Genomic DNA, 19,387 nt, shown 5'->3' with positions numbered 1-19,387 from the left:
ACAAAATCATTTAGGTCACTCTTGCTGCATTTGGGCCCACCTGTTCATCCTGCCAAGTAGAGATCTGACGTTTGCCCCTCCTTTATCATTCAGCGCAGTTATTATTTTAAATTTGTATTTCTGGTTTATTAATGCTGATCCTTTTCACGTTTTTACATTTTTCTACCAGGAATAAGCTGTTCCTGGCTTGCAACTACTGCAGTGCCAATGGATTGTCTATATCTTACACTTTATAAGACACTAAGTTTAATTTAAAAAATCTTACCAATAACTTTGTAATTCTCGATTGTTTAAAAAACAAATCGATTGTTGCATCTCATGGAGAATGTGTTACAGCTATTCACTGTACGGCCCACACAAGTGAATACAAGTACCAGGGACTCTTGAAAGGAGCAGCTTGCAGAAATTGCTAAAATGCCATGCTTCAAGAAGTGAGTTGGGCAGTGCTAGATAATACCTGGAGGTGCTACTGCTTCAGAATGACAAGCTTGGAAATAATGAATCTAGGTTTAAAGGATTGTGGCAGGTTTGACAGTCATGCATGGTGAACCCATTATATTGAGAGTTGGAAATATTGTTGATCCATAGGGATGTTCCAGTATTAATTATAATCTTGGTTAGAAGACCTGAAGTGGCATATATGAATGCCTGGTTCAAGTATTCCCATTATTTTATTCCACATTCTGACATTGTTCCATGATCATGGTGACTTTGCAGTTCTGACTGTATGTACACCCTGAATGTATATGGTGTTTTCTCCATAAAAGAAAATCTCTCTTTGAATATAGCATATGGTTGTTAAATGTGCATGGATTACTAGTGCATCACTTCAAATCCAACATTCTTATTTTCATCCATATCTGAGGTTTTTTTTAAACCATCGCAAATACTAAATTTAGTAATGACAGCACTTGAGCAATCCAGAAATATGTATAGCTCTTTATTAACATAAACTGAAAGAAGTAACAGGATAATACTTGGGTACTTTACATAACTCAACTTTAATACATTAATATGGATAGCAGTTTTGTAAAACATTTGTTCCAGTTTGTAGGCCAGTGGAATTGTACATCCAATTCGTTTGGTTATATTTTGCTATACTTGCTATTGTTCATATTATAAAAGCAATATTTCCTATTACATTTATTTGCTGGTTTCATACTAGAGCTACCATTCATGATTAAATAAAACATTTTATTACAATGCCATTACAAGAGCAATTTATCTCTTTGTAGGGGATTCCACTTTTATCGGCAAGAAAGAGCAAATGTTTTTTTATTAATCATCTCTTTCTCTCCCAAGGGACACAAACACTGAAGATGCTAATAAGTATAAACTTAGTTTAGAATTTGGATTAACATTATTATTCAGTTAAAACAATAAACCAGTTACCAAAGATAGCAAGAAAAATATTTCCACAAAAATGGGTAGTTACCATTTAAGCTGAAATTAGAGTTTAAAATCAGTTAAGAACGGAATTGGGACAAATAGTTGAGTGTCAAATGGTTGGGTCTTGATCTTTTTATATATTCAAATATATAATTTAGATATTAGTCTTAAAAGAAAAAGTTGAATTTACTGCAGCCAAAAAAAATCCTTCAAGACTTTTTTAATGCTGATAACACTATTTTATGTAAAACTTTATTGAACATCAAACCAAATAAAAATGATTTTCACATTTTTTAAATTTATATAAAAAACCTAAAGCATCTGGATCCTTGTACATCCAAACAACTACAATAGAATCTATTTTCTTTAAAAATATGTAGCATTACAATTTTAATCGGTCTTTCAATTTGCATATAATCTTAAATCAGTACCAACTACTTTATTCGGTAACTGTATCAGCATGAGCCTTTGGGATAAGGACTAAACCCTTCATATGTCTAGAAAATTTCAAATGTCTTGGTTTTGAGTGTTAAGCAAGCTAGAACCAGCATCTCTGGTACAAGGATAGCTGAAACCATTCAATGTTAAATTTGCTCAGTCTCTGCAGAATTTTTTTTCTTATTCCAGTTTCCTGAAAACTACTTGAGATACCTCTGTGACATGGTGAGGCTTTATTTGTTTGATAGACAATCCAGTGCCTGGTATAAAAAGATCCAGCCCAGGCTGCTTTGCAAGGAGGTGCTTTGCTTGAGACCCTAATTGAGTTACTTTGTCTTTGCTTGGTGCCGTCTCCCAAGTTAATGGATTATATACAACATGGTCATCAATAGGACATGCATTTTCTTCTGCAAAACCGACGATCAATGCATTTTCTGTGGAACTAAATAAAATACATAATGTATTAAGCTTGGTAATTTTCCGCCAACATTATTTATGTATCTAGCATGAGTCAAGTATTACATGTGAAAATGAAATAATACATCTGAGCTGCCATTCAGTTCTTTGAGGCAAGTAAATGCCATGATCGAAGAGATATCTCTTGATGTCTGTTAACATCCATATTATCTCTGTGTCATGCATTTTAAGACAATTGTTAATTAAGGTTTGTTGGAATTGCTAGGAAACAACTAAGAAGTTTCTGAGTCGCTTCCTTTGAAGCAATATAAATTGTATTTTTATGTATTCAAAAGCTCAAAATGATCATTCAAAATGAGTTATGAGGGATGCTAAGAATATAAAAGCTCATTTAGAAGGCTTTAAATAAAATTAGTTCTTGTTGAAGTAATGTTATTTAATAGTCTTTAGAACTGTAAACACAATGGGTCACAGATTCAGCAAAATACCTTCATACAATATTTGAACAAGCTAGTTTAAGTATAGATTTGAATGAAGCTTCCTAAGGGGAACCAGAGCCGTTGAGAGGGAAAAGGCTCCCATTCCTTGGATGTGTTCAAACGGGCTAGATTGCTATCTGGGATACTTGGATTTGGATTCATGCAAAGCCTATAATGGGACTTAAGCATCTAAATGGCTTCTATTCACTCTAATGATTCTAAAAATATCTGAAAATAATTAACTGAAAAAATACCTAGTAGTGAATCTTGCTCAAGTTAAGGGTAGCCACACAGGCAATAGCCAAGGTTATTAACAGAGTCTAGGAAAGTGAAGTAGCTGATTTACCACAATAAATATTTATTTTATTTACTTGCTGTCCATCTTGCAAATGGTTTCTTGGTCTCTTGCAAAGACCTGGAGTATGCCCCTTTTGTTGGATCTAGTGGGGTGGGTAGAACGGTTTCCCTATCTTGTCAATGTAAGAGCTGCCAGTGTCTGGAACTATCCAAGGTATTTACCGCACTTTTTTCCCTCAAAAGAGGCTAAAAAATCTGCATCTTATAAACTGAATACTCATTTTTTGCCTCCCGAAACCAGCCCCTTCACCAAAATAGCCATGCATAACTTTAGGAGGCTTCTAGAGTGCTCCTGGGGCCTGGAGAGGGCAGAAATGAGTGAAAAAATGGGCGCGGGTTTTGCTCAATTTTGTCCCCCCCCCAACCCCCAGGAGCACTCTATATAAGTCTCCTAAAGGTTATGTATGCCTTTTTTTTGACCAAAAAACAGGCCTGTTTACGTGAAAAATGGGCCGTTTTGGGAGGTCTGCAGAGTGCAAAAACTTTTTTTTTTAATTTGCCTCTTCAAAATCTTGGTGCATCTATACTCCGAAAAATATGGGTATGTGCAAATTTACAGTATATCCTTCCATGTACAGTATCAGTGCCTCCCCCCCCCCACTTCACCAAACAGCACAAATAGAACAAAATAAGCATACATTAATGAATTAAAAATGCCTTTTAAAATAAGGTAACCTATTTACAGAAGCAACTGAGCCTCCTTCACATAGCCCAACCATTTTTTTCTCCTACATAAAATGCAATAGCATAGAAATGCATATTTCCCTTCCTCCTTATAGCCAAGTAGCAGGAAACGAGAAGATGGTGATAGGAAAAGGAACCCACACTTAGGAGGAAAGAAAGAAAGAGGAGTGACCAAACTGGATACATAGGAAGAATAACAATGCAGGAAAAAGAGAAACTTAAGCTAATATTTAGACTAATCTTCAAAAAACATTGAACATTGTACAACCATATCTGCAGAGACTAGTGATTTTCATACCTGACCTGGAGGAGCCTTTGGGGGAGATCATCCATTTTATGCCACAGCTACTCTGATGTAGGTTGGGATGAGAGAGTGACTGTTCCAAACCCATCCAGTTAGTTTACATGGTTGAGGCTGTACTTGACTAAGAGTCTTGCATTCTACAGTCTAACCTGGATTTAGTAAAACCAATGTAGCTGTGACAAGTATCTTAACACCAAAGGATGTTTAGAACTATAAATGTGATCTGATTGGGAACAAGGCACCATTTTATCCTGAAGTAGTTCATATTCTGGAAGTGGCTGAGGTTCTAGTTCTAAAATTCAGTGGAATTATGATCACTGACAAGATCACTGACTCTTTACCACTAATGATTGAAACAGAATTTCTTGATTTCACAAAGATGTTTCAGACACCAGACTCTGCTTGCTAACGCTGTAGTCTGCCTCAGTGCAAAACAATAATTAAAAAGGTATGTCACAGCAGCATGCAGGCTTTACATTATATTACACATATGTTAAATCGTTTCATTTTTTTTTGTTGCAATGGCTTGAAAAATCGGAAATTAACCTGGGTTTCAGAAAAACAACTAAGCTCCTGCTCAAACAGATCTTCCGTTTACCTTGTGATTACATGGTAAGGTCCTTGTGACTTGGCCAAGGCAGAATATCTTCAAACAGAGTCTACACTGTAAACCTGGATCAAGTAAAGGGCTGCCCTTTCTAATCACCATATTGGGTATTGAGTTCATTACCTGCTGTGGTATGCAGCTGAATCTGAAAGAGATGTAACAGAGCATCTATTCCATATGAGTTTATGCATTTATCTGATTTTAAAATCTTATTTCAAAGAAAAAGATACAAAGTACAAGTACAGGTACTTCTATTTGGTCACTTAGCAACCATTCTGAAAGTTATGACCATTGCAGTGTTCCTGTGGTCATTCACCCTTACGACCAATTGCAGGATGTTGCAGTGTCCCCCATTTATCTCCCATCCCTTACACCGGGTCCCCACATGCCTTAGGCCTGCTTCCCACCTCTCCGGTCCCCACATGCGCCTCCTTACCTATATCTTATTGATCCCCAAAGCTCAGGAGGGAGGGAACAAAAGATTTGCTTTGCTTCATTCATGTTAGCAAAGGAAAGGAAGCCTCTTCATTATTTGGATCCCATAAGGCTCCATTTTTTTTTTGAAGCTGGCGCTTATGCAATCAGACAGCTGAAAATTGCTTTGGCCCAGCAACCCAGGTGGCTTGAAATGGAGTGCCCTTTCCCACCCTAACTTCCTGAGCTCCAGAGATCATAGTATGCAATTGTGACAGGATGGGGAAGAGGCCAAGTCCTACAGGAATCTGAAGGGGAGGGGAAAGCCTTCAGGGACTCGGGGATGGGGAAGGAGCCGCAAGGGCTGTGGAGATCCTAGGGGATGGAAAGTGGAGCACAGGATGTCTCAGAGTGTGTAAGCCCTGGGGCAAGGGGTTGTGCACTTGCACTGGGCTTCCCAGTGCCTCTGCCACCTGAGAAACCCTGTACTCCAGTTATTGTCCTTTAGTGGTCATTTAAAAACGACATCAAGGAGAGCAGGAAGTAGGGATTGTTAAGGGATTGATCATCTCACTTAATGGCCATCACCATTTGTGAACATGATGAGCAAGTAAGTTGAGTATTGTTTTAGTTAGAAAAAATAAAATCTTAAGATGAAAGATTTGAATGGATTTCATATAAATACCACAGACTCATACATGACAAAAAGTTACTAATAATGTCAGTTTAATACAGGAATATTTGTTTCACTGGCACTATGGAAGCCCACTGGGAATAGATTACACTTCTTTATAAATACCAAGAAATATTAAAATAAAATGGATTAAAATGTATAATTAATATAACTACTTTCTTAAATCATACCTCTCCTTTAAGTTTTTTAATTAATAAACACTGAAATGAATTTCATTGAATTTTTCATCTTACTGTTCCTTGTTTTTTTCTTCTATAAACTTCTCTTCTGGATTAATCTTTGGATTTTCTTCTGTTGTTGACAGTTGCACTTTTGGTTCAAATGATTTCCATCTCTGATTCCTTTTCTGAAGTAGACATAAAGAAACTAAGCAACAGGACATATTGCTTAAAGGGAATTATTCATGTATCATTTCAGTAAAATCGCAGAAAAATGAATTCAGTTTACATAAAAATGATATTTGAAAAAAAGCTGAATAAATACTAATTTCACACATCACTGCTGTATGTTTTGCTTAGAAGAGAAGACAAAAATCAGCAATAATGTGAACGGACTCAGTCATAGTGGTGATAGAGACCACGGGAAGACCCAAAAAGTCAGGTTGGGACAGATTATCCTGGAGAAGGTAGAGTGATCTCACATTGTACGATCACTAAGTGTTGATACCAACTTGATGACACAGGGTAACAGTTTATTCTAATTAGTAAGTAGAACACAGGCTCTGAAAAAAGGAGGAGGTTAAATAGGATGGCAGATTCCAGTTTGTATAAATAATTCTGATCCAGGATTGATATTAGCAAGTTACAGACTTCCCTTCAGCAGGTCTGTCTCAGTATTCCTGACAGAAGAGTTGAAAAATTATGTAGGTTATATGAGCAAATAAAACTGCACCAGGGCATACCAATACTGTCAACGTTATAGGCAGGTTAAACAAAGGTAAAAATCCCCAAACAAAACAGTAAATAAATTATACAAAGCTTTCTTCAACTGAAGCCTTCAGGATGAAAAGCCAGCTGCTTTTTAAAATATCTTTAAATATTTACACAAGACATTTCAAAATATCTTTTGAACTAGATCAAATAGCTACTTTATAGAGTTTTAGTTCTAGGAATCCTTAGAGGACCCGGATTGTTGTTGGGGGCAATATGCTGACTCTGTAAACCGCTTAGAGAGGGCTGAAAGCCCTATGAAGCGGTATATAAGTCTAACTGCTAGAATTATATTCTAGGATCTATGATTTTAACATCTTCTGCCCATGAGGGAGAGATCAAACATAGTAACACTTTCTTCTCAACCTTACTTCCAAAGAAGCAGATAGGGAGGCATTTACTACACAGACTTGAGAAGCTCCATTTCTACACGATAAATACCTTGCTTTTCCCAGAGAATTGTAAAAAGCTACATCAACTGCCACAGAATATTTACTCTCATTTTAGGGAGAAAGAAGCAGGTTAGAGAGGAAGGATAATTGGGAAAATTTTGTTTCTAAAAGGCTGTATTTCACCCCTATTGTGTTCATTCAGAGGCTATGATTCTCCACAACTAGTAGTGGGATGCTCAACTCTGGATTTGGGAGGAGTTGTATTGCTCAACAGAACTAGGCTAGTGGGCCACTGGTTAAGTTAAAAGCATCACAGCTATTAACCAAGGCATGGTTGAAAGGAAACCCAATATTCTGTTCAGAAAAGGAAAGCAGCTAAAAGAAGAAGGCTTCAAGTTAATCTTACATGCATATCAACTCAAATATAAATACTGCCAGAGAGATCTTTATTGGATTGAAACAGTACTTAGAATCTCATCTTTATTTTGATTTTTAGACTACAGTACAGTACAAGAATATACATCACTTTTAAAAGCAAGCAAATAAAATAACCAAATCATTCTTTGATTTAGAGACAAGGCATAATAGGAAGAATTAAGTTTCCTTTACTATTGCTTGCTTTTAAAACTGCTGTATTAAGGTTCGCTTTTTTTAAGGGAGGGAATTTATACTATACCTCTCGGAAAGAAAAAGTATGTGATGGATGACAAAAGCTTTGAAAACATCCATGGCATAGATGGTAATCACTGCATTCAGTACACCTTGAAATAATAATATTAATATTAATAACATTTATACAAACCTTCCTTAAAACAGTATTGTTTGATTTAAAGAAATGTTCTACTTTAAAATAAAATAGATCAACAAGCTAAAATTTCATGTTCATAAACACAAGCATTTGCAGAGGGGCAACTGAGCAGAAAGTGAAAACCTGCCTCATGATGTCATGACACCAATTTTATGTCTTCTGTACTTGCACTAAATGTCAGAATGCAATGACAATAGGGTGAAACTGCTTCGTTTTTTCATGACTGTGGCTCATTGTGGACATCTGTGCTAAGATGGAAAGACTTACTCTGTGTATAATCTTGCATTACATACTGAAATAGTGCAATGCACACAGTAGTTTAGAAGCTTTTCATGCTCTTGGATGCTATCAATAAATTGATTTATATTTTCTTCAAATGAAATGAGGAAAGTTGCGGGGGGGAAAACTCATTCTCAAGCAGACACTAGGTGGTGCAAAAGTCTTTTTTTCTCTTCTGATTTAATTGGCACTTTTGATTCATTGAGGAAAAATAATTTTGATATACAGTATGTATATATGCAGTTGTATAAATATATAGTTAACATTAAAATTAATTGTACAGCTAAATATGTTTACATTTTTAGTGTCAATCATATTTTTAAAGAAACTAGAATCTAATCATTTCCTATTAAGGAACTTTAAAAATAGTTGCAAATGTCACATTGAGTTTTAATATTTCCTAATGGAAATCTCACCTAACCAACTATATAAATTGATATTATTAATGTGAATAAAATTTGAGTCCTATGATTCAAGACATAATCATAGATAAAGTAGAGTTTTGTTACATCTTTTTGTTAGGGAGCTGGTTGTACTGGGTGCCAGAGAGTTTATTCATTAGGCAATAAGCTTAAGATTTCACCAATAAACTTTCATGAAACAATTTTGAGATGTGGCATTATTTAATATATGAACTTAGATGAAAATTTGAGCTAATAATTGACATAGCTACTCATAATAATCACAAAGGTTTCATCTTTGATTCCTTGCAGAAAAAATGCTTGAAATATTACAAATAAATTGATTCAGGTGTAACTAGTTAAATGCCTTAAATGCTTACTTGTAGCAATTTCCCTCAATGGGTAGTACTCTGCAATTATTGCAAGGGATTCCAAGGTGTTTGTTAAGACTTTGTTTTTCTGCTGCAGTCACAAGTTTTTTGCAGTTTCTGAATTCTTCCAAGATAAGCTTCAGTGGTGCAAAATTTTCCCTGCATAGAGGGCACTTTACTAAAGAATTTTTCTCTAAATCTCGCTGATGATCAATCAAAATTTTCATACACACTGTATGTATGTTGTTCCCACAACCAAACCTGTGTACACAAGAAATTTACTTAATTATTTTTTGAAATGCTACATAACTTAAATACATTTAATATTTATTTAATAAATTTAAATTTCACTAGAATTACATTTTTTTCATTTGTTGTCATGCAATGGTGGGTTTTTACCGGCTCGCATGCACAGAAGTGTCTGGGCAGGTGGACAGAGCCTCTTGCCATTGCCACTACCAATCCAGGCCAATCCGGGAGTAACCCACCTGTTGTCATGGAATTTTATGTATCAAATTCTTAAAGCCAAATTGTCGGGTAGTAAATACTTTTCTGTGAGCACATATACAACTCTTACTAAAAATAGTGAAATTCAAGATGATCCATTAGAAAAGGAATGGACAATATTTTAATAATAGAAAACCATACTAGGACCATGATGGGAAAGTTGTGTGATGCAAAAATAATCTCCAAATTAAAAAAAAATTAAGACAATTTAAAAAAACCCAAATCCTCAAGGAGTTTTGCAAAACAATGTAACTAATAAAAATAAAGAAACATTTAAAAAATAGAATCTGCCACAAAAAATGATGGCATAATCTATATCAGGCTCTAGAGTTTAGAGAATGCAAAATAAGGGACTGACGTCACAAGTAGCCTGTATAGAACTTGGGATTCCATCTACAACTCTGCTAGTTATCTGTAACATGATCTACCAAAATTTGGTCAGGTATTTATTTAAGAAATCCTGTTAGTTCTGTATAAAAGCAAAGAGGAGATAACACAGTTTTATCAAATGCTGAAATATGGGTTTTTTTTTTCTATTTTTCTGTACCAGTACTTGGTAACTAAAGAATCATAGACTGCTTTTAATGTAGAAAAAGATTAAAGTTTAAATTCCAAATAAAAAAGGAATACTTTTCCTAGTTATCTACTTACGAAAATAAACAATTTTAATACTGATGCAGGGCTTTCACAGCCAGCATCAATTTGATGACCACCAATCTGAATAGAATAAAAAAATATATCCTACAGTAATGTAAAAACCAACACAGATGATATTTACATAGGAAAATCTAACCCTGAAAGGAGAGAATATCACTAAAATTGTGACAAAGAATACTACTAGTAAATGTATTTGTGAGCCTGAAAATTGTGAGTCCAAATATCAAATAGCCTCTCCAGGGATCAACTTGTGATTTTCCAGATATTGTTGCCAATCTCACAGCAGCAGTGCCTGCCAAACAAGGCCATTCTGAGGAGTGCTGCAATCTTTTGCTAGTAACACATGGAACACTTCTAGAGTAAAGTGGAATTATGGACATGAATCCAAATGAGGTAGCATATGCTTCCTAAAACTCCCCCCCAAACATTATTTCTTACAAATGTATAGGAAAATGTAGGAAAATGACATCAGTCAAACTGCATGATTACAAATATGTTACTTTCTCCTAGCAATTTAAATCCAAGGGGGACTCACCTGCAATAAGTGACAGGAAGCATTTTTTTGAGTAGCGTCTCCTGGCAAACAGGACATATATCCTCATTATCAATATTTTTTGTTTAACATACCCATCATCAACTGTTTTCAATTCCTTAAGAGAATGGGCAATTACTTTTACTTGGGGAGAAAGTTGTGGGCTTTGAAGCAGATAGTTAATTTCTCGTTCTAACAGACCAATCTGTAAAGCATCTGTTGAAGAAAAAAAATAACTTTAATATATATAATGAAGCCCCAAAATATACAATACGTTTGCTTGTTGCAAATTCTTGCCCTCCCTCCCAGCTACGGGATGATCATCTGAGTGATGGTGAATATAGACGGGTTTTCTGGGGGATGCAAATACAACATCAAATGTTCCATGCAATGAATTCCAAACAGAAATTAAAATGACAAGATTAACTTATACCTACATTCATGGTCTCTTGGAAGTTTGAACTTTTTTAGTAATAACCTAAAATTAAAAGCAAATTAAGTATAATTTATTCAGTAACTTTATGATTTAAATACAACTGGCTTTTCAATTTTAAAGGCATAACATAAGCTCAGTTATGCAAAAATGATAGACAGTTCCCTATCTTCCTTAAAGTTGTATTTCATCTGTATGACATTTACTAAAACTTGTTTGTTTACAACTATCATTCATATTTCTTATTGTACCCTGTAACCCATAGCAAACAAAGGAATTATTGACCCTCTTCCCCATATTCAACCCTGTATTTGGTGAAACATTATGCTGTCTTCTATTTTCCCTGATGGATGTTTAGGAGCTCTCCTTATGCACAGATTTAACTGGATTTCCAAACCAGATATTTCCTTTTTTGATACATGCATACTCCCCATATCCCTTTTTTTTAAATTAAAGAAAAATACAAATGGAATATTGAAAAGTTCCAGACCTTCAATATTATCTTTATTTCTAAAAATGCCTCGGACCCGACTGAATTCCCTGAACATTTTGTCTTCCAATACTAAAAAATCAATCTAAAACTTTCTAGAAGAAAACTTTATAATTTGTCTCTACTTTTTTCATACACAAGCCTTTTTTCTCATCTTTCAGCATCCTCTCCTTTCCTATCTTCTTTTGTCCTTTTATCTCTCTATTTTACCTTATCTTGATTCCTCCCTCCCCAATGGCAGAATATCTTATTTTTAAAAAGCCAAATAACATTAAGAGGCACTGCAGAATGTACACCAAAAATAGAATGAGAAAGTTGTATCATTTTACATTTTAATAAAAACAATTTACCAGCAGATATGTTTACAAAGGTCCTTCTCTTTCAGAAATACTGAGCAGCTGCATGAATGTGGGTTCCCCAGGGAAACCTTATACCAAAACAATAGAAAAAATGCTTAATAATTATACCACAGCATTTATAAAATGGAGAAAAATGAAAACTAAGATGCAGAAAGACATCATTTACTGAAATTATATATATTTTACCCGTATTATCTATACGGTGTATCTGGAATAGTACTAGACAGATTAATAGTACTAGAAATAGTGTAACAACTACTTCTCTTCTAATGTACTATTTCTCAGAAAAACCTATTTACATTCACATAGTTTCAAAATATGATATCAAAATCTATCATTCAATGAAACAGAAGAAAAAGACAATTAGTCTTTTTTTTTCTCTAAAGTCCTCTGAAGTCCATTAATGATATCAAAATGTACTTCTGTAAAGCTATAAGAATACATTGCTTCAATGACTAGGTGTGAACTGCATATTATGAATCATAGGTTTTAACTACTAAGCATAACATAAAAGCTTTTTTTGATCAGATACTCCCACAGCATGACAATTTTCCTCCAAACTAGAAATGTTGTGACATACATCAAATTCCCACTTGAAAAGCATTGTTCATTATGTCCCACTTTTGCTCTGTGTATGCTATACAGAAGACTAGACTATTTCTATTCTTTTTCTTTCAACTTTTCAATAATTTCATATTGCAAGTACGGAATATATTTAGCACTTTGCACCGTACGTTTTTAATCTCATATAGGTAGTCCTTGACAAACAACCATAATGGAGCCTACCCATCATGATTTTGAGTTGTGAGTCATAAAACAGCTCAGTCATTTGACCAATCCAATTTTATGACCATTTTGGGGACAGTCAAGTTAACCCAATTGTTAAGCAAGCCAGTGAATATAAATAACAGTTTTACAAAACTGTTGTAAAATGCAGTCATGAGACCCTGGGACACTGCAAATGGCAATAAATATAGCTTAGCTGCTGAGTGCATAAGTTGGTCATGTGGCTAAAGTGGAGAGTGTGACCATCAGAACTTCAAACTAACCCCCAGGTAGGTCTGTCATAACTTTGAACTGTCGCTATCTGACCAGTTGTAAAATGAGGACTACCTGTGTTACAGAATTTCAAAATGTGACTTGAAGCTGCTCATCAATAAGGAAACCAGAATATGCCCATTGGAGAAAATGTGAATGATATTTTTAATACTTTTAAAATTAGCTCTAAGCCTAGATTTGAGAAGTTTGTTGTACTGCAGTTTTATGACACAAGATGTGTAGCTTTCCCTTGCAAGTATGGAGAATAGAGCAACTAGTACTGTCCCTGAGGAGAAACAAAACTGGCAGCAGAAAACTGCTTATATCTACCAAAAAAGGGGGGGAAAAGAACTTAAAAAATAATGAGATAGGATCCCAATAGGTACCTCAACTAGCAGCAGGAGAGAAAATATGAGCAGGTTTGCTACAAAGTGTAATATAAGAAGTCCAATACGGAGTTTTCCATTCAAATAGCAGGTGTGTGTTTGTGCATGGAGCAGCAGTCTCTCACTAAATGGGATAATAGATATATCTCTGTGGGCCTATCAGTTGGGCTGGGATAATGAGAGGATATTAAAAGCAAGGAGATTTGTGGAATGACTATACAGTGGCAAATGCTACTTGTCAAGTGACAGGGCTTCAGAGAAAAGTAAGTGGCTCATGACATGAAAGACAACAGCAGTAATTGCACATCAGTAATCAATTAGTTTTATATTTAGGATAACTTATTTTAGTTTTAATCAAATCAAGGTAAAATCAGCAGTATTTCTTGGCCATAGGTTTATAATATCCCTTCTCTAATAGCAATGCTGCTATAATCCACCCCTAAATCAACATAAGGGAGCATATAATCAGTATTTCACATGGTTTATGAACTTTCTGCATAAGTATGCAGGAAATTTTTTATCTTCAGAACAAAAAAACAGATCAAATCAGTAGTATTGCTAGTGCAAACAGAATTGGCCATAGGTTTATACAGGCAGTCCTCCGCTTATAACAGTTCATTTAGTGGCCATTCAAAGTTACGGCACTGAAAAAGTGACATGCCTTTTTTTCACACTTGCAACCGTTGCAGCATCCCCCTTGCAGGGTTCTCACACACGTGATTAAAACCTCAGAAACTTGGCAATTGGGTCATATTTATGATGGTTGCAGTGTCCCAAGGTCATGTGTGAACTTTCTGACAAAAAGTCAATGGGGAAGCCAGATTCACTCAACAATTGGTATAACAGAGTTATTGCACTTAATGAACTGCGGTAATTCACTGTGGCAAGAAAGTTCATAAGTTGGGACAAACTCATTTAACAATTTTTTTTCACTTATCAACAGAAATTTTGGGCTCCATTGTGGTTGTAAGAAGAGTATCTCCCTTTTCTAATAGCAATACTAGATAATCCACCCCTAAATCAACGAAAGTGAGCATATAATCACTATTTCACTTGGCTTATGAACTTCCTGCATGACTATGAACGTAATTTGACAATGACTATGAACATACACTGACAATGTTAAAGGCAATAATAATAATAATAATATAAGAAGAAGAAGAAAAAGTCAAGAACATCTATTAATCGAAGTAAAGAACAAATCTACTGAAGGCCCAACAGACAAAACAAGACAGAAAAGATGTGATAAAATCAATGGAGAGTTGGCAGAACAAAGCACTGCATGGTCAATTTCTGGAAAAAATAAAGATAAAGTGGACAGGGAACAAACTTGGTTATGGTTAACAACAGGTACATTAAAGAAAGAAACAGAGTCACTAATCCTGGCTGCGCAAGAACAAGCTATCCGCACAAATGCCATCAAGGCCAAAATCGAAAAATCCTCTGATGATGCCAAATGCAGACTTTGCAAAGAAGCTGATGAAACTGTTGATCACATACTCAGCTGCTGTAAAAAAATCACGCAGACTGATTATAAATTGCGGCACAATTCAGTAGCACAAATGATCCATTGGAATTTGTGCAAAAATTATAATATTAAAACAGCAACAAACTGGTGGGAACATCAGCCTGAAAAAGTCACCGAAAATCAGATGGTCAAGATCTTGTGGATTTCCGTATACAAACCGACAAAATACTGGCGCATACACCACATCACACTGGTTGAGAAAAATAAGGTCACAATCATAGACATCGCAATACCAGGTGATAGCAGGGTCACCGAGAAGGAACATGAAAAAATCGCAAGATACCAGGACTTAAAAATCGAAATTCAACGACTATGGCACAAACCAGCAGTGGTAATTCCAGTGGTAATTGGCACACTGGGTGCTATTCCAAAAGCACTGGAATTACATTTAAAACAGTTAAAAATTGACAAAATCACCTTCAGTCAAATGCAAAAAGCCGCACTGCTTGGATCTGCACGCATATTACGAAAATACGTTACGACGTCCTAGGCCCCTGGGTGGGGCCCGACTAGTAATCAATGCCAAATCCGGCGAAACAACTGGCCGCTGTGATACAATTGTACAATAATAATAATAATAATAATAATAATAATAATAATAATAATATAATAATAATGAGGTGCAGTGTTTGGGCAGTGTTTCCTTCACTTTCAAGGCCTCAAGGCATTTCTAAGGGAAGGGAACATGTTGAACTAAGATATTAACTCTACCGTGAGCAAAAGGCATGCTCAGAGGTATTCTCCACCCACAGTTAAAACATCCCAAATCTGGGAGTTTGTGTGTTAGTGATGCCACTAAGTTTTAAAATTAGTTGGGAAACTAAAAGAGGGTTGGAGGGTTGGCTTTGCAAGAGATAAATTCTGGTCTCTTGAAAAGAATGCAAAGCCCAATACTTCATCTGGCATCCACACCCACGCGAGTCCTCTGCGCCTTCCCGAGCTGCGTCAACGGGGATGAGGGTCCCATCCATGTCTTTGCCCTCCGCCTCCCTCTCCCCTCTTCTACCCTGAGCTCCGCCGCCCTCCGGTCTTCCTCCTGCAGGATGAAAGCGGTGGGGCCCAGCTCCCGCACGATACGCATGGTGGTGCCCAGCGCCTGATCCTGTCGCCAGCTCAGCTCCGGGCTGGCGGAAACGCGCCTTCGCGACATGAACGCTACAGCTGCTGCCGCCGCCCCTAAAACCAAAACCGTCTCCTTCCGAAGAGGAGCCGCCTGGCGAATGAAGCGCCGCTCCGAGGAAGAGGGGCAACCCGCGCGAGGAAGGCCTCACGCGACCGGAGGAAGAACGGTCGCTGAGAAGCGCGCGGGGGTTTCCATGGAGACGGCCGGCCGGGCGTGGACTGAAGGTGACGGAAGGAGAGCCGTAATGGGGTTTCTCTCACGCTTCTCCAGCCTCTTTCCTACGTTTGCGCTTTGTCCTTGAGTTCTGATTCGTTGAAAGATGCTACAGTATATCTGTGCTCATTATCTTCCCTTCTGTCCCCCTCGATCTATTGTTCTACCTGTTTTCTCCGTCCAGAGGTAGAGATATATCGCTAGGTAGATAGGTAAAGAGATAGACACATGATAGACAGATGGATGGATGTATAGATAGGATATCAGTGATAAATGGATGGATATGGATGGATGGATGGATGGATAGATAATGGATGGATGATATCAATGATAGATAGAATGTAGATATCAATGATAGGTAGGTAGGTAGGTAGGTAGGTAGGTAGGTAGGTAGGTAGGTAGGTAGGTAGATAGATAGATAGATAGATAGATAGATAGATAGATGATAGATAGATAGATATATAGATAGATAGATATAGATATATGGATGGATGGATGATATCGATAGATAGATAGATGATAGATATCAATGATGATAGATAGATATTAATGATAGGTATTGATGTTAGATAGCAATTCTAGATATTAATGATAGATAATAGATATCAATTAGATAGATAGATGATAGATGATGATGATAGATAGATAGATAGATAGATGATAGATAGATAATGGATGGATGTACCAATAGATAGATGATAAATATCAATGATAGATAGATATCATGATAATATTAATGATAGGTATTGATGTTAGATAGCAATTCTAGATATTAATGATAGATGATAGATATCAATTAGATAGATAGATATATAGATAGATAGATAGATATAGATAGATAGATAGATATAGATGATAGATAGATAATATAGATAGATAGATAGATGATAGATATATAGATAGATAGATAGATGATAGATAGATATAGATATAGATAATGGATGGATGATACCAATAGATAGTTGATCGATATAAATGATAGATAGATAGATATTAATGATAGGTATTGATGTTAGATAGCAATTCTAGATATTTGATAGATATCAATTAGATAGATGATATGATAGATAGATGATGGATGATAGATAGATAGATAGATAGATAGATAGATAGATAGATAGATAGATATATAGATGATGGATGGATGATACCAATGATATCAATGATAGGTAGGTAGGTAGGTAATGGATGGATGGAGGATACCGATAGATGATAGATCTCAATGATGGATGGATGGTGGATGGATGGATGGATGGATGGATGATAGGTATTGATGTTAACAATTCTAGATATTGATGATAAATGATAGATATCGATGAGAGAGAGAGAGAGAGACAATGGAGGGATCAGTGATAGATGATAGATTGATATCATGATAGATAGATAGATTGATGGTGATGATAGTATCAATTTTAGATATCAATTCTAGATATTGATTATAGATGATAGATAGAGATACCAATTAGATAGATGATAGATAGATATAGATTGATAGATTTGATAGATATAGATAGATGATAGACAAACGACAGATAGGAAGGATGTTGCAGCTTTGTTTAAAAGTGTATCCTGCTGCATAAAAGAGACAAAGGAAAAATGCATTTTAAATTTTTCTCAGTAATTTGGAAGTAATGAAGTCTTATCAGCTCAGTTAATCAATAACATTTATTATAGACTCAGACCATTATCAATGTTTCCACTTCATATATTTATAAAACCTGCTTTTATTTTGAAGGGAAGCTTCCTTCAACATGGCTTGCTAGGGAGCATCAGTTAACAGCACTTGTGGCTATAAGAAAGATGCCAAGGGTTGAATTGCTTTGCCTGGATATGATCCAGTCCCAGCTCCGCTGTGTTCAGAATCTCTCTGTTGTGACCTATACATGACTGCCACTCTTAATTGCAACAGAAAAAGAAAGTAGGAGAGGGGCAAGTGAAAATAGATTTCACTTCTGCATCCTGTTTAAGTTTTCAACTTCCTTCCCAATTTCATGGAATCTAGTAGTTAAGACTCCAACAATTACATTTTTATGAAGTTACTTACAGAGGAGTCACTACTCTACAGCTAGCAAAATAAAAATAGAGTCTTGTTCCAATGATTTTATTTTTTGACAACCATTCTTCATCTGGAAAATACAGAAACTTCAGGAATTATTTCCATTTCTCGTATATCTACAAAATACTGTTGAAATTCACTGGCAAATACCTAGCTGATTTTCATTACTATATTTTTGCCAGCTCAAATATAAATTATTTTTATACATTACCAAATGATCTAATTATTTGATAATTTCAGTGACTTCTCTATCCTGAAGCCTGCCTGCCTGCCTGCCTGCCTTCTTCTGTAGGAATTAAAACCAACCCTTCTCCTAGAAAAATGAAATATCCTAGGAAATATTGAAAAAGCAGAATATTATATTTCCCTGGGTAAGAAATGGAGAAACATGTTTTTGGGCAGGAAACAGACTCACTCTTAATAGCCCTCACCTTTGTCAATGGGCCATTAAAGGCTGAGCCAGTCTATTCTACATAACAAATATCTCCCCCTTCAGCTCCAGAGCGATGAGATTAAGGCATGATAGTATTAGCCCTTAACCCATCTCACCTATGGCACATAGGATGAAGCAATGTTCAACCAAATTTGGACGCAAAACACAGCCTACAGAGTTCCCCCTGCCCCAATGGGAGTCTGTCAACCAATCAGAATACAAGCTCAAGTTCAAAGTCCAGAGAGGGCATAAAACCAGGGTCTTTCAGCATTTCTGCCCTTTTTCTTCTTCACCCAACATCTTGAAGCATGTGATCCCCCTTTTCTGTTCAGGAGCTCAAGCCATGTGGTCTTGTCCACCATTAAAACCATCTTTCCAAGCAGCCTCTATGTCTCCAGTGTCTTTTTCCTCACTTGGAACTGAACCCAGAAGGACATTTCTTCCAACACTTACTTCCTTCCTCCTTTCCTTTCCTTTCCTCTCCTCCTCTCCTCTTTCCTTTCCTCGCTCCCTCCCTTCCTTCCCTCCTTCCTTCTTTGTCATAGAATTATAGAGTAATCCTTTACATATTTAAGAATCCCAAAGAATTTCTTAGTCGGAAAAAAAAGGGAAAAATAACTCTTCAGAACAATGTACTTCATGTAGTTGAAATCAATATATTTCCGTGAT

The 19,387-nt window shown here is 36.0% G+C and overlaps 1 protein-coding gene across 1 annotated transcript; it reads right to left on the bottom strand.

Moving 5' to 3' along the window:
- Positions 1 to 1,779: 1,779 nt before the first annotated feature.
- Positions 1,780 to 16,183, bottom strand: ZSWIM2 (zinc finger SWIM-type containing 2). The gene is given in 15 exon segments (XM_032226757.1): positions 1,780 to 1,830; positions 1,832 to 1,914; positions 1,917 to 1,982; positions 1,985 to 2,028; positions 2,030 to 2,244; positions 2,246 to 2,269; positions 4,667 to 4,820; positions 6,017 to 6,129; positions 7,781 to 7,865; positions 8,973 to 9,224; positions 10,663 to 10,738; positions 10,741 to 10,875; positions 11,097 to 11,137; positions 11,933 to 12,009; positions 15,900 to 16,183. Coding segments are annotated over 15 exon segments (1,560 nt in total). The 5' UTR covers positions 16,044 to 16,183.
- Between the last annotated feature and the right edge of the window lie 3,204 nt (positions 16,184 to 19,387).

This window comes from Thamnophis elegans, chromosome 1 (genome assembly GCF_009769535.1).
Source record: "Thamnophis elegans isolate rThaEle1 chromosome 1, rThaEle1.pri, whole genome shotgun sequence".
NCBI classification, from domain to species: Eukaryota; Metazoa; Chordata; class Lepidosauria; order Squamata; family Colubridae; genus Thamnophis; species Thamnophis elegans.
This window is presented reverse-complemented; position numbering and strand designations above follow the sequence as displayed.